The sequence below is a fragment of the Falco peregrinus genome, chromosome 1, assembly GCF_023634155.1.
Source record: "Falco peregrinus isolate bFalPer1 chromosome 1, bFalPer1.pri, whole genome shotgun sequence".
Classification (NCBI taxonomy): Eukaryota; Metazoa; Chordata; class Aves; order Falconiformes; family Falconidae; genus Falco; species Falco peregrinus.
Genome location: NC_073721.1, coordinates 346,259 through 359,326, shown reverse-complemented (window position 1 = coordinate 359,326; position 13,068 = coordinate 346,259). Strand labels below are relative to the sequence as shown.

The 13,068-nt window shown below is 41.1% G+C and overlaps 1 protein-coding gene across 2 annotated transcripts in view; it reads left to right on the top strand.

Annotated features, from left to right (window-relative positions):
- Positions 1 to 13,068, top strand: part of INPP5A (inositol polyphosphate-5-phosphatase A) — a 257,164-nt gene that overhangs the window by 158,673 nt on the left and 85,423 nt on the right. For both annotated transcript variants that reach the window (XM_055800651.1, XM_027784683.2), the window contains exon 8: positions 3,871 to 3,990. In XM_055800651.1, the coding sequence (XP_055656626.1) occupies positions 3,871 to 3,990 (120 nt within the window). The remainder of the gene's footprint in view (positions 1 to 3,870; positions 3,991 to 13,068) is intronic.

Here is a 13,068-nt window from a genome sequence, read left to right as displayed (position 1 = left end):
CCATTTGTTCAAATTCAAAACGCTTGGCTCCTATAAAGGGGAAAATTGTGGTTTAGATCTGAAATCCCAGTACAGCCAGATGATAGGGCTGAGCTGTGGTTCATCTCACAAAGGGGCCTGAAAACCTCACTAAATGGACCTTTCATTAGCTGTGAGACTAAGGGAGAGGGAAGGCACTGAGAGGACATTCAGTGGATTTTTCTGTGGGAAGAAGCAGCTTAAAATCCATAGATGGCTCTGGGCAAAGCCCAAAGGGTGTTCATCAGTGAAGCAGAGAAAGGAGAACATGTGTTTTATGGCTTTATCTAGAAGCACCTCTGCATTTAGCTTATCCTAAGGTGGAGAATGCATGGTTTTGGAGCCATTCACAAAATCATCAGTATGTATCTGCAACAACTAATGAAGGTGAACAGCTGTTGAAAGCATGTGTAGCCACAAGATATGCAGTGCCTGAAGAGTGGCTCTTGGCTGAGGAGCGTTTCTGTGGCCATCAGCATTGTTTCAAGGGATCTCAGGCAGGAAAACCAAGAACCTGCATGTCTGTGAAGGGGAACTGACAGATCCTTTGTCCATGGAGTATGCCTGAGCTGCCAAGCAAGGCATACTTTGACAGACAGCTTAAAACGGTTCTAGTATGACTACCCCCATCCTGTCTAAAGATGTCAGCAAGGCTGGACTTTTTACAGTGTTGTGCCAGTTTCATTTTGCTTCCATTCATCCCGTAACATCTTTTCTCATTTAAGTCCTAGCTGCTTTGGATCAGCTACAACCAAATTTTGCCAGCATTTTTTCTGAATGTGAGAATAAAGCAATTTAAATAGCCTTGTTTCATATAGCAGACCTCTTGGACAGACTTACCTGTACTCTGATATGTATTGTCTATTTCCTCATAGTTTAAAAGAAGTTTTAAGAAAGCTATTCATTTATACCCAGGACATTTTTTTATCCTTCTCAGTCCAATGCTAGTGTAATAATTATTATTAGTGTTCATGGAACCTACCCAAAATTTATTTTTTGGAACACTAACCAAAACTGTGCACTCAAAGTAAAGTGTAACAGCTTTTTTAGCACATAGCAGTATTATGCATGTAGGAGCTAATGGGGCACACCGCTTTCTGTGGGTGCTGGAGGGACCTCCTTTCCAAAACATAACATTGTCAACGCTGTCCCTTTAGTATCACTTTTGGAGCTTCATAGCAGACACTTTTCCTTCAGTCCCTCAATGCACTATGCAGGAATTCCTGCATACACTGGTTTGTTTGGTGGGGTTTTGTTAGTGGGGTGGTGGCGTTGCTAAATCTGTATGAAAAAAGCATTCCAAGTTTTCAGGTTTCATTGTGACTCACCATCTCCCATCACTGAAAGAGCTTAATAACAAAGCAGTGAGATGATTTTTAAAAATGCAGACCAGGTCTCTAGGACACAAAAAGCCACAAGCAGAGCAAATACAAAGCAGAATGCCAGCTTGGCTTTAACAGCTGGATAGCTTTCTGTTTGCCACTCAGACATCCTGTCTGTCAGAAGGGGGAAACCAGAGTTCATCAAGACAGCTTGCCTTCCAGGTGACACCCAGCCTGATAGAAGTGACACCTTGTATGTGATTGACACAGGTAACAGCAGGAAATCCCTCTGTCTGAGCATGTTGATAACAGAAAATTCCTTCTGCATGAAGGGTTTCTGCCACAATAAGTGGGCTTGCGTGAAATGATTTAAGGTACAAGAATATAGCTGTGTTATTGTTAAAAATACTGTTTCCAGCCAAAATCAGCCAACTGCTGTGCAGTCTTGTAACAAATTCCAGTCCCTGTGTCAAGGAACTTACGCACACTGAATAGGATGTACATATAAATAGCTGTCACAACAAATGGACAGGAAAACAGGGTGGACACAGAGTGATCATATGGAGTCATGGACCTGCTAGAGCAGGTCCAGAGGAGAGTCAGGGGGCTGGAGCCCCTCTCCTATGGAGACAGGCTGGGAGAGTTGGGGTTGTTCAGCCTGGGGAGGAGAAGGCTCCGGGGAGACCTAATTGCAACCATTCAATATAGAAAGGGGTCTCAGAAGAAAGACTGAGAGAGACTTCTACAAAGGCCTATGGTGACAGGCAAGGGACAACAGTTCTAAACTGAAAGAGGGTAGGTTTAGATTGGACATAAGGAGGGGGTTTTTACGATGTGGGCGGCGAGGCGCTGGCCCAGGCTGCCCAGAGCAGCTGTGGGTGCCCCATCCCTGGCAGTGCTCAAGGCCAGGCTGGATGGGGCTGGGAGCAGCCTGGGCTGGGGGAGGGGGCCCTGCCCAGGGCAAGGGGGGTGGGACTGGGTGGTCTTTATGGTCCCTTCCAAACCAAACCGTTCTGTGATTCTATGATTTAGCTTTTATGCTGGGGGGTAAAGGAAGGTATTTCTGTTTCACAGAGGTTTGAAGTTGGTTTCATTAAGAAGGAACTTCCAGAATATCCGTATTTCTCTTGTCTTCAACCAAACCAAATTCCATAGGTTTTCCTTTGAAGCAGTATGATTCTTTTCAGAAATGTCTTCTGTCAGTCTTTGGCCATCCCACAAGGCAGACATTGGGCTGTAACAGCAGTCCTCAACTCTTGCGTGTTCCTCCTGCAGGGCAGAGCTCCCAGAGCCAAGACACCATTTACCCCTTGGGGTTATTTCTTCTGGAGTGCACTGCCAGTAGTTGGTAGGGGATGCCAATGCGATGGGCTTTGGCTGAGCCAGCCCCAGCCAGGTGAAGGGACCCCTGTCCGACTCCCTGACACACTACAAAGTAGCAAAGGATGAGTTAATATTCCTGTCTTTCAGCTCAGGAAGAAAAGCTGGGAAATTTTAGGGATTTTACTGATTTACTGAGGCTAGCTCCTCATACAAGTCTTATGAGGAGCGGCTGAAGGAACTGGGAGTGTTTAGCTTGGAGAGGAGGGACCTTATCGCTCTCTACAGCTCCCAGACAGGGGCTGTAGGCTGGTAGGGGTCTGTCTCTTCCCCCAGGTAGGGAGTAATAATAAGCGACAGGACAAGAGGGAATGGCCTCAAGTTGCACCAGGGGAGGTTTAGAATGGATATCTGGAAAAATTTCTTTGCCAAAAGGGCTGTCAATCATTGGAACAGGCTGCCCAGGGAGGTGGTGGGGTCACCATCCCTGGGGGTATTTAAAAGACACGTAGATGTGGCACTTGGGGACATGGGTTAGTGGTGGGCTTGGCAGTGATGGGTTAACGGTTGGACTTGATGATCTCAAAGGTCTTTTCCAATCTATTCCAAACAATTCAATCACTCTGTGATCCCACAGGCACAGTCTGAGTTAAACAGGCACTGTCCTGTTCCCGACTGGAAGTGGTGTGCAGACTGACCACTATTATCTTGACATTCTCCACACAGGGACAGATAAGGAGTTGCAGTGATATGATTTAACCTTTAATGTCACTAAAATTCTCCTGTCAGTAGCTTTTCATGTTGCTTATTGCAAAGCCACAGTTCTACTAGGTCTTTACCTACACCTCTATAAACTTGAAGTTGTTTGTTTACACATTCAGTTTTGTTTTAAAAATATTTTAGTGAGAGGGTACTGCTTGATTTCTGTGAATTGTAACTGAAAAATAGCTTTTTATTTTTATATTATGCATATTTTAAGCAAAAGCTTTGATGCACTCTTACCTGTGGATGAGTTGTCTTAAGTTTGATGATAGCCTTTGATAATTTTCTGATGACGATATCTTAATTTACACAGTGTCTGTGAATAAATATTAAGGTAACATAAAAGAGAATACAGTAAGTGTTACTATGTTGAATACTTCGCTGATGCAGCAAATGTTTTTTTTCTTTGATCCTGAATCATTTTATTTTTTTCTTTTTTTTGTCATAGTGCCTTTGACTTGGTAAACATTCATCTTTTCCATGATGCTTCCAATTTAATTGCTTGGGAAACAAGCCCATCGGTTTACTCAGGAATACGGCATAAGGCTCTTGGCTATGTACTTGATAGGTATGTATTAGTCTTTACTAGCCTTTTTCAAGCTACTGTGTTCACAAGGAGCGTATAAAAGATGCTTCCAAAGGCACACTCAGAAATGTAGAGATTTTTATTCTGCAAACTGAAAATGGTCGCTTCTTGTTAGAGTTTTCTAGATAGTGCCAATTACAGATCAGTTTATGACACACTTTTAAACTAAATTGACTCTCTAAAGTCACCAGAACTCGTGGAGTAGAAAGCAGGTTTGTTAATTAAATATGTTAGTTAGATTACCTTCTTTTTAGCCTGTGTGGATTCTAATAAAGCTACCATTCAAGTATGTTTTCGGTTAAAGAGTAATAGAATAATTCCAGTTGGAAGGGACCTCTGGGAGTCTCTTGTTCATCCTCCTGCTCAGAGCATGGCTGACTTCAACATCAGATCAGGTTGTTCAAGCCTTATATCCAGCTGAGTTTTGAAAAGCTCCATGCACGGTGATTTGTAGCTTCTCCGGGCCACTTATTACTGTGTTTATGGCTACCTTCATTGTGACACTTCTTCTCCCTAATATCCAGTCAGAATTTCCCTCAGAGCAGTTGGTGTCCATCACCCCTCGTTTTCTGGTGTGCATTGCTGAGGAGTCTGGCTCTGTCTTTTCCATAACTACCAAACAGCTAAAGCCAGCAACAAAACCCTCCCATAGCCATCATTTCTGTAAACTGAACAAGTTCAGCTCTTCCAGCCTCTCCTTGTAAGCCACAAGCTCCAGCCCCCTCAGCATTAAACCCTGTGGTGTTTTACTTTCAGTACTAGCTGAGCGCCATAGTCATCAAGCAGCAACACAGCATTTGTCTATATATTAACATATATATATATTGACAGTTGTTAATAACATCATGGTTTATAATGGTGTTACAGAGTTGATTCATCTGATGGGTGGTACAGTACAAAGGATAGTTCCAAAAATACACAACAATTTACAGCTGCCCTATAATTAGCAGTTTAAAGTCAGAAAAAAAGACAGCTTTTTCTTGAGTAAGAGATAATTATTTCTGCATGGGCATACGTGTATTGGCAAAGTAAGTAGGTATTTCTCTAACAACGTGCTCCTTGACTTCATGCTTGCCTGAGAAATAGAGCTTTAAAATGTCTCTTCCAAGCACCCGTGGCATGCACTGCAATCTGTGGCACAAGATGGGGCTTAAAACAAACTGCTTGGGCTGGAAAAAATAAAAGCAGAGCACTTGATGTGCTGTTTTCCCACCCTGATCCCTGGTGCCCAGCAGCCCCCCAGCAGTGTACCACGTACCAGGGCTGCCTCGGGCAGCAGGTGCCAACACGTGCCAGGCGCAGAGAGCTCTGCAGCGAGACCCCAGGCAGGCATGGGACTGCTGCCGCCTTTCCCCGTGGCAAAGCTTGGGCAAGAGTCGCATGGCTGGTCTTGCTGCAGGGCAGCGAGTGCTGTGGTGTGGGAAGCCCCAGCCCAGCCAGTGGTTGCTGAGCCCCGTCCCACCACCCAGCACTTACCGGCGGTGGGTGCCATGTCGGTGGCGAGGGCTAGCACACTGCGGCTAGCTGAGGGGAGGAGAGCTGGTGCCTGGGACTCGTGGGGAGTCACTGCTCAGCACAACTTGGACCGTGGTCAAGGGTGCCAGAGAAAGGATGGGTTCGATTATCTCTTCCTTGTGGCACTTGCTTGCAGCCTTCCCTATGCACAGCAAATGCAGCAAGGAATTCCCCAGGAACAAGTAACTGTTTACTCTCGTGACTCTCTGGCAGCAACCTAGAAGTTTAAAGGCACTCCTGAACCAAACTCAGTTATGCGTTGAGAAATACCTTTGTGTATGCAGTGTTGTCACATTTTGCTACTTAGATTTTCACTGAAAAAGGTTCTGAAATGTGGAATGGAGTATGCATACCTTTTCAATCACATTCTGTCCGAAGTTTTATTTCTTTCTGTAAGTTTTATCTTATTTAAAGACAGACAGCTATTTTAGCAAAAGAGACTGCTTTTTCCACTATGTATAAAATGTATAAAGAATTGCTTTTCCTGTGCACCCCAGCAGAGGGCTAAGCAAGAATTTCTCAAAAACAGGCATTTATTTTCACTTTTGGGAGTGATACAAGGATGAAGAGAAAGAAACTAATATGTCTCCTCTTGCATCACTTTTAAAACCTGTTCAAATCATCAGAAAAGACTGTAGGCACTTGGAAGGTTTGCAGGTAGGTGGCGTGCAGTGGTTTATAAAAGATGCCTTATTTAGGACAGAGGCACAGTAAGATCAGGATCTACTCTCAGTGCAGTTTGAGACACAGATTTTTGAGTTCTGTTACAGAGAGGAGTGTGGGAAAGGCCTATTTTTATTTCATTTTGTCTTGGCTCCATTGGTCTCATTTCCTTTTCTTATGCTTAGCATGAGGGAACTTCAGCAAACCTGTATAAACCTTTTGCATTATTTATTGCACACTTGTTTACAGCATACAGTGTGCTTCATTAGCTAATTTTGCCTTTGGACCTCCCACGATGCCCTGGCAAGGGTAAGGTAATAAGACTGTAGTATTAGTGTCAGCTGTGGGTCAGAGATGTCATGATGGTATATCATTAAAATGTGACACTGCCAAAAACTGCCCCAACTCCCCTGTCCTTAGAAAAGAAAACCTTCGATCCGAGGTTGCACGCTACTACTGTGAGCTTGCATTCAGATGAATTGTTCATTTTGAGAGAGCAGCCAGCCGCAGATCCGGACCTCCATAGTGAAATGATGGGCTGACTCGCACAAAAGGGGAGTTCTGTAAGAGCAGTGAATAATGGGAAACCCCTTTCATCGGCATCGCTAACCTTTTGGCAGCCACCAGCAAACTCTATTCTGATCTGCTGATTGGGGAGGACAATACACTGAAGCTCACTTTGAATGAATGCTACCACCAACAGTGTCCCCATTCAGAGGGTTTTGGGAACCATCTTTGACCATTGTCTGCCATCACTCCTTCAGACAGTAGGAAAAGGGAAAGTGAGAGCGTCTATAGGGGGAAAAGTACTTCTTTTCTTGGCTTTAATCTCTCTTTAAAGCTTCATAGATCTACATTTCCAGCTGAGCTACTGGAACTATGCAGTGTCAGATAAATACAGAGGAGAGAGGTTTCAAGCTGAGCTTTTAAATCCCCTTATCTGCATGAACTAATAATGCAGATTTAGTGCTGTTAAAAACAGAGACTGATAAGTCTTTTCCTTTAAAGCCTTTTAACTGCTAAAGGGCATTTAACAGCAATGCAGTTCAAACCCAGCGAACAATACTGAGAAGGAAAACAGTTTAATGAGCTAAACCTTCACTGAATGAAACAGAAACACCTTCTCACAGTTGATTTAGGTCACTGTGGGAGTAAGTGAAAGCGCAGTTCTGTTCAGGCTGCATCTTCATAAACATGAGTTAAGTACGGCCTTTTCATGTAAGGTAAAAACTATCAGAGGACTTCGGAATACAAAAAAGAAAAGAGTGTGCAAATAAAGCTCAAATGAATTAGTTTAACTGTTAAAATCATCAGGGAAGTTGGTTTCTGCAAAATTATTTTAACTACAGGTTTCAGCACATAGGCATGAAGCTCACAGCATCTCTAAATTACTGAGAAGAGGAGGGGCTGGGGGGAAAAAAACAAAGGGAAAAGTGTCAAGTGAATGATTTAAAAGTTGCCACGAAAAGTTTTCTCCTGAGGGAATCTATTAATATAGTAACATGTTTGGGGAGTAGAAAGGTTTAATCTTACAGTGGTGTTCAGAAGTAATTTAGTTTTAAGAATGTTAAAAATTAATTATGTAGCGAGAAGAATGCTTTTAAAGGCAGCTAGCTGGTATGTGCTGAGCCGGATTGTTTTTAGCATTTGCTGTTTAGCGAGTGTGAAGAAAATGTGGTGCTAGATAGACTCTTTAAAGACTAAGAGAGTTGGAATTACACTGGTGTTAAGCAAATATTTGCTTGTATATTTACAAACACATACACAGTATATATGTAGAAAATTGGCATGTGTAATGAGTCTTTGTCAATGCTAATGTAAACTGAAACTAAATTCCCAGAAGTCAATTACGTTGTTCTGGATAGACACAGATACAGTCAAAACTGAATTTGTTTTACAACTGAGAATAAGAACACCTGCTTTATATTTTGTGCGGAAAAAAATTCTTCCAGGCCCATTTTGGATGATTCCTGTATACAGTTAGCCCTATTTGCACAATACTTGCTCCTGGGTATTTTTCTAAAGTTGACGGGTTTAAGCTACACATGAGAGTAAGAAAGGAGACGTAGTTTACATTTTAGTTTAGTCTTTCATCATCTGTTATAATTAATGCTTGTGCATATGTCATTAATTAATCATATTGGCATATTAGTCATGTCCTTTAGACACTTGCTGGGGAAAAGTGTCTACTGAGCTTAATAGCCTGGCTGGGGAATGAGTAGAAGCTGTAGGATAGGGCTCTTTAAAAGTATTAGAAGAGAGTTTGCGAAGGGCAAGGACGTGAGATGTTAGCCTGATACTATGGTTCTTGGTGTGCCAGCCATTTAAACTTCCTGAAATTATCTAGAGCATTTAGATCCATAAAATGAATGTGTTTTTTTTTTTAAGAAAGTGACAGTGCTCTTCTGTTTTCCTATTGAAATGTTCCCGGGCCTAGTTCAACAGAAACATTTTTACATTACAACTGTGAAATCTTGGCATAAAGCTCCCCTTTGTGCCCTTCATTATTTTCTCACAAATATAGTCCATTGTCACATAGCTGAAGTTAATTTGATCAACATTGGGACATTTAACTTTTATGTCTGGTCAAAGGGGCTGTTTCATGCTCATTTTGGGTATTCAAAAGAAATGATTGCCAGAAAAATAATGTTACTATTAACAATTCAGAGCAATTAGTTTCCCAGGGAGAGACGATGTGATGCACGGCTCCACACAACTATTCTTTGTCATTTTATGGATGCTCATCAGTCAACTGTCACATCTTCTCAAAGACCCCTCCTATCTAAATGTTTCTCTTTGGGCTTTTCCCAGAACTAGCAGCTGAATGAGCAAAAGAAAAGCCACTTAGTTTCTAGGCAAAGGAAAACTTCACTCTAAAGATCTGGGTCATTTGAGAAGATCCTAGGAGTAAGCTCGCTTTTGCGGGTTTGAGATTTTTTTTTTAATTTTATTTATTTTTGCAACAGTGATTTTAACATCAAGTGAAAACTTTCTGTAACCATGTGCCTTCAAACGTTTAGTGAAATTTCTCTGTGTTCAGATAGAATGCACTCCCAGGGCAAGTAAACCTTCCATCCAAATGTCTTCTAACAAAGGTTTAAAACCCTAGATCGAATTCAAAAAGACAGCTTTTCATTACACACCCTGAGGCTCATCTCATTAATATTCAGTCATCCCCTCCTTTAAACAAAGGTTAAGTGCTCTCAAAATTAGCGTGTTTGTATAATATGCTCTTTAAAGAGTAAATCCAGCAAAATTGTCTTGTTACTTTCAACCTGTCAAATACAGTCAAAGACACTTTTTCCTTGCTTCTTGTTTTTCTGCTGGCTCGAACCTTTGCATGTTTGATGCAGTTGTCAAAAATTTAACTTGTATGTCCTTCCTGTTTACACAAACACATTTAGAATTTTAGTTAGATTATATTTTTAGCAGAAAAATAACTTTGTCCCTGTGGGCATTGTAATGGAAAATAGACATGATTATAAATTTAAGGACACAATACATGCATTTGCATAGTAAGTGAGTGATGATTTCTGATAGTCCTAGCCAGTCCTAGTCCTTATTCTGTTATTTTCAGCATATGGAGCTCTTTTTTTTTCTTCTTCTTGGCATTAATTAATTACAGAACAGATCAATAATAAATTTGCAGCATTTATTATTCAGATTGTAAATTAAAGATCTGGGTTTTTCTATCACGATAAAAAGAAGTCTGTGTAAACAATAGCAGGTTTGGAAGCAAAGATCTGACTGGAGAATCAGCAATCCAAAATCCGGGACTTGTAAGCACTTGCAGTTGCTTACACCTGCACAGAAAGGTGTCACTTAAAAAAATAACAGTGTGGATACACTAAGTCACTCTTCACTTTATCTGCCTAATGTGAATAGAATTGTGGCTCTTTTCGAAGAAATGCTGAAAATAATAGCTCTGAGGTTTCCTGGAGGGGGTTTTGACATTTGTTTTCACAAAAGCAAACTCACTGTGCTATGGTGTGGGTCACAGTAAGGGATTGCCAAGCCTGCTTGTGAGCTGGGACCACTTTTAGTGACACTCTTGAGCCTCCACCTCATCTGTCATAAGGGCTTTACTCCTTTTTACCTGTTTTCCAGTAATAGCTTCTCCTGGAGCTGCCTCAGTTGGCTACCATGTCTTTCTAGTAGAATATAACTGATGTAACTACAGGCTAGATCGGATGTATTGTAAAAAAATACCACTCCCAGTAGAATTTGTGTAATTAAACACAGGCAATTGAAGAAAAGGGAGAATGCCTCTTAAAAGTGAAACGGCAGCAAATAACTTGTTGCCTGCTTGAGTTTGCTCTGAAAAACAGCGTTATATGAGAATGTGCAGAGTGTGTCACATTCTCATTGAGTTATATTTCTCTTTTTACTGTAATTTGTCCTGTAGATAGTCTAGAGCTAGGTAAAGAGCAGTCATTAGTGTCTAGCTAAAGGTGACACTCACATCAGCATTCATTGTGGTTTGTGTCTTTTGAAATGTTCTATCGTATAGCCATATAATCTTCCAGGATAGCTATGATTCAATTAAGAAGAATCTATATGGGCTGTTGATCCAGTTTTTATTTATTTGCAGAGAAATGAAAATAAATGGCTATTGTTATTTTATTTACAATGCTCACTGTAAGATGATGCTATGAGCTAATAGCTATAAAATGGAGAAATGGTTGGAAGAGCCCCATTCTGCTTCCATTTGAGCCTGTGGGCACTAAGCGAATAACCATCTTTCAACATTTTTACTCGCATAGGAAGGTAGGATCACTGTGTAAGAAGGTTGTTGTCTCTGAGTCTTGTATTGTGTGTCCTGGAAAGATGCATATTCACCCTAACAGGTAAATAACCAGATGCAAGTTACAGCATTTTTAGCTACTTCTCTGTACAAGTGCTGAAGTAGTTGCAGACAGACTTGGCAGATATTCTTCTAGACAGGTAAATAGTTGGAACTGCCTCACCTTTTGTGAAAGCTTCTTTATCTTTCTTCAGCTGGTGTAAGGTTTAAGATGCAGCTAAGATGATTCCATTTCTCACTCCAACAAGGAGAATAGTCGTGCTATCTGGATATCCACCAGAATTTTCTTTGTTCAAACCGAATGTTGACTCTAATTTTTTTAATCGGTGTGCTCTTTTGAAAGAGAGGGGGTTTTCCCTTCTCTTTAACACTTCAAATGATTCTGTCATGCCACCCCTCATTTGTTTCCTCTCGTAGCTCAGTAGTCCACTGTACTGCGATTTTCAAAGGGATAAATGCCCAAGCTAACAATTAAGTATGTAAAATATGTTGCTGGTTAGCTTTCTTAACATCAAGCATTTTTTTAATCCTTTGCGAGTGAAGTCTTTCTGTATTTCTAATAATTTGCATTGCCCTTTTCCAGAAGTGGTTGGTTCTATTTTTAATTTGCAGTCCCTTCCCTTTGAACCTAGCTGTTTCCTCCAGCAAGCCGATGTCACTAGCAGCTCACCGAGACGTGGCCAGTGTCCTGTCACCTTCCACTGTCCCCTTTGCCCATGTGGCCATCCTCAGGAGGTCAGCCTGGGAAGGGCGTTTGGTGCAAGTCTGGTGAGATACAAGTCTGGCAAGATCTCTTAATCATTCTACCACTTTTCACATTGATGAACTGTTTAGGACATAGAGTGCCTCTGTTTTGAATCTTTCTAGATTTGTCACAAAAAATACTTTTCCCAGCCTTAATGGGTTAAGATCAGTATCCCATTGCCTTGTATCCTGGTTATTTTCTGGTTTGCTATTTGCGCTTTTAACACCATGAACCCAGGATTTTTGCTTTGCTCCCCCACATCCAAGCCCTGCAGAACAGTAAGCAAGAATGGCAACATCCCAGTCTTCATGCAAGTTGAAATAGGGCAGTTATCTGCTGCCTGCTTATGGCCACGTGTTACCAACATTGAGGAGTTCCAGAAGTTACGTGGAAGAACTTTAATCTTCCATGACGGGGTAAAGGAAGATTCAAAAAGATGTGCCATTTCTCTGGTTTCTTCTTGTCATTTTCTCTTACATCAGATGAAGAGCACGAAAATACCTTTGTAACATAACACCAGAGCCATAGCATTGTATTTCCCTGTAGCAAAATTGACAAGTCCTTACATCATTATACATGGCTGCTATTTCATTAGGCGAATGTCAGTGTCAGGTAAGATCATGGTTTTGTCAATATAATGAGAATACCAGTCAAGTGAGGAAAAAGTCACAATTTTCCAGCTCTAAAAATTGATTTTTATTGCTCTTCTTGTAATCCTTTCTTTGGATTAAGTATTTATTATTGATGTGGTCTTTCTTTTAATCTTAATAGCTGCTGACATTGTAATTAATTAAAAAATACAACATTTTTGCCCAAATGGCACTATATTGAAATTAAAAGTGAGCATCACATATTAGTTAAATAGCCCTGGCAGATGTCTTGAGTGCTAAGGTGATTGCCTAAGCTTCTTGACAATTCCCTTCATCTTGCTGTATGCTGCTTGACCTTTTGAGATGTTTTGGTGTTATTAATAGGTTTTAGCTATTATATCAGAAAGAACAAGGCACAAAAATATGATAAACTTTATCTTTTTAATGACAGTACTACAACACCTTAGGCATGCCAATGAAGGCATTTACATCACATCTTTTAAGGCACACTTAGCCAGCCACCAGGTAACTTTTACTCAGAATTAATGGGGAATTTTCTGGAATTTGTCTCTAAATGTGTATCTGAGAAAGCAAAATGGTGCAAGCTCAGTGCCAACTGTGCTGCAGAAGAGAGGCAACGCGCTAAAGAGATTACAGGGTTCTGTTTCAAAGCTTTCTCTAAAACCTCTGCTGGAGGTGGATTCCCCCATGGATCAGTTCTTGAGGTGCACTTTTGACTGAAA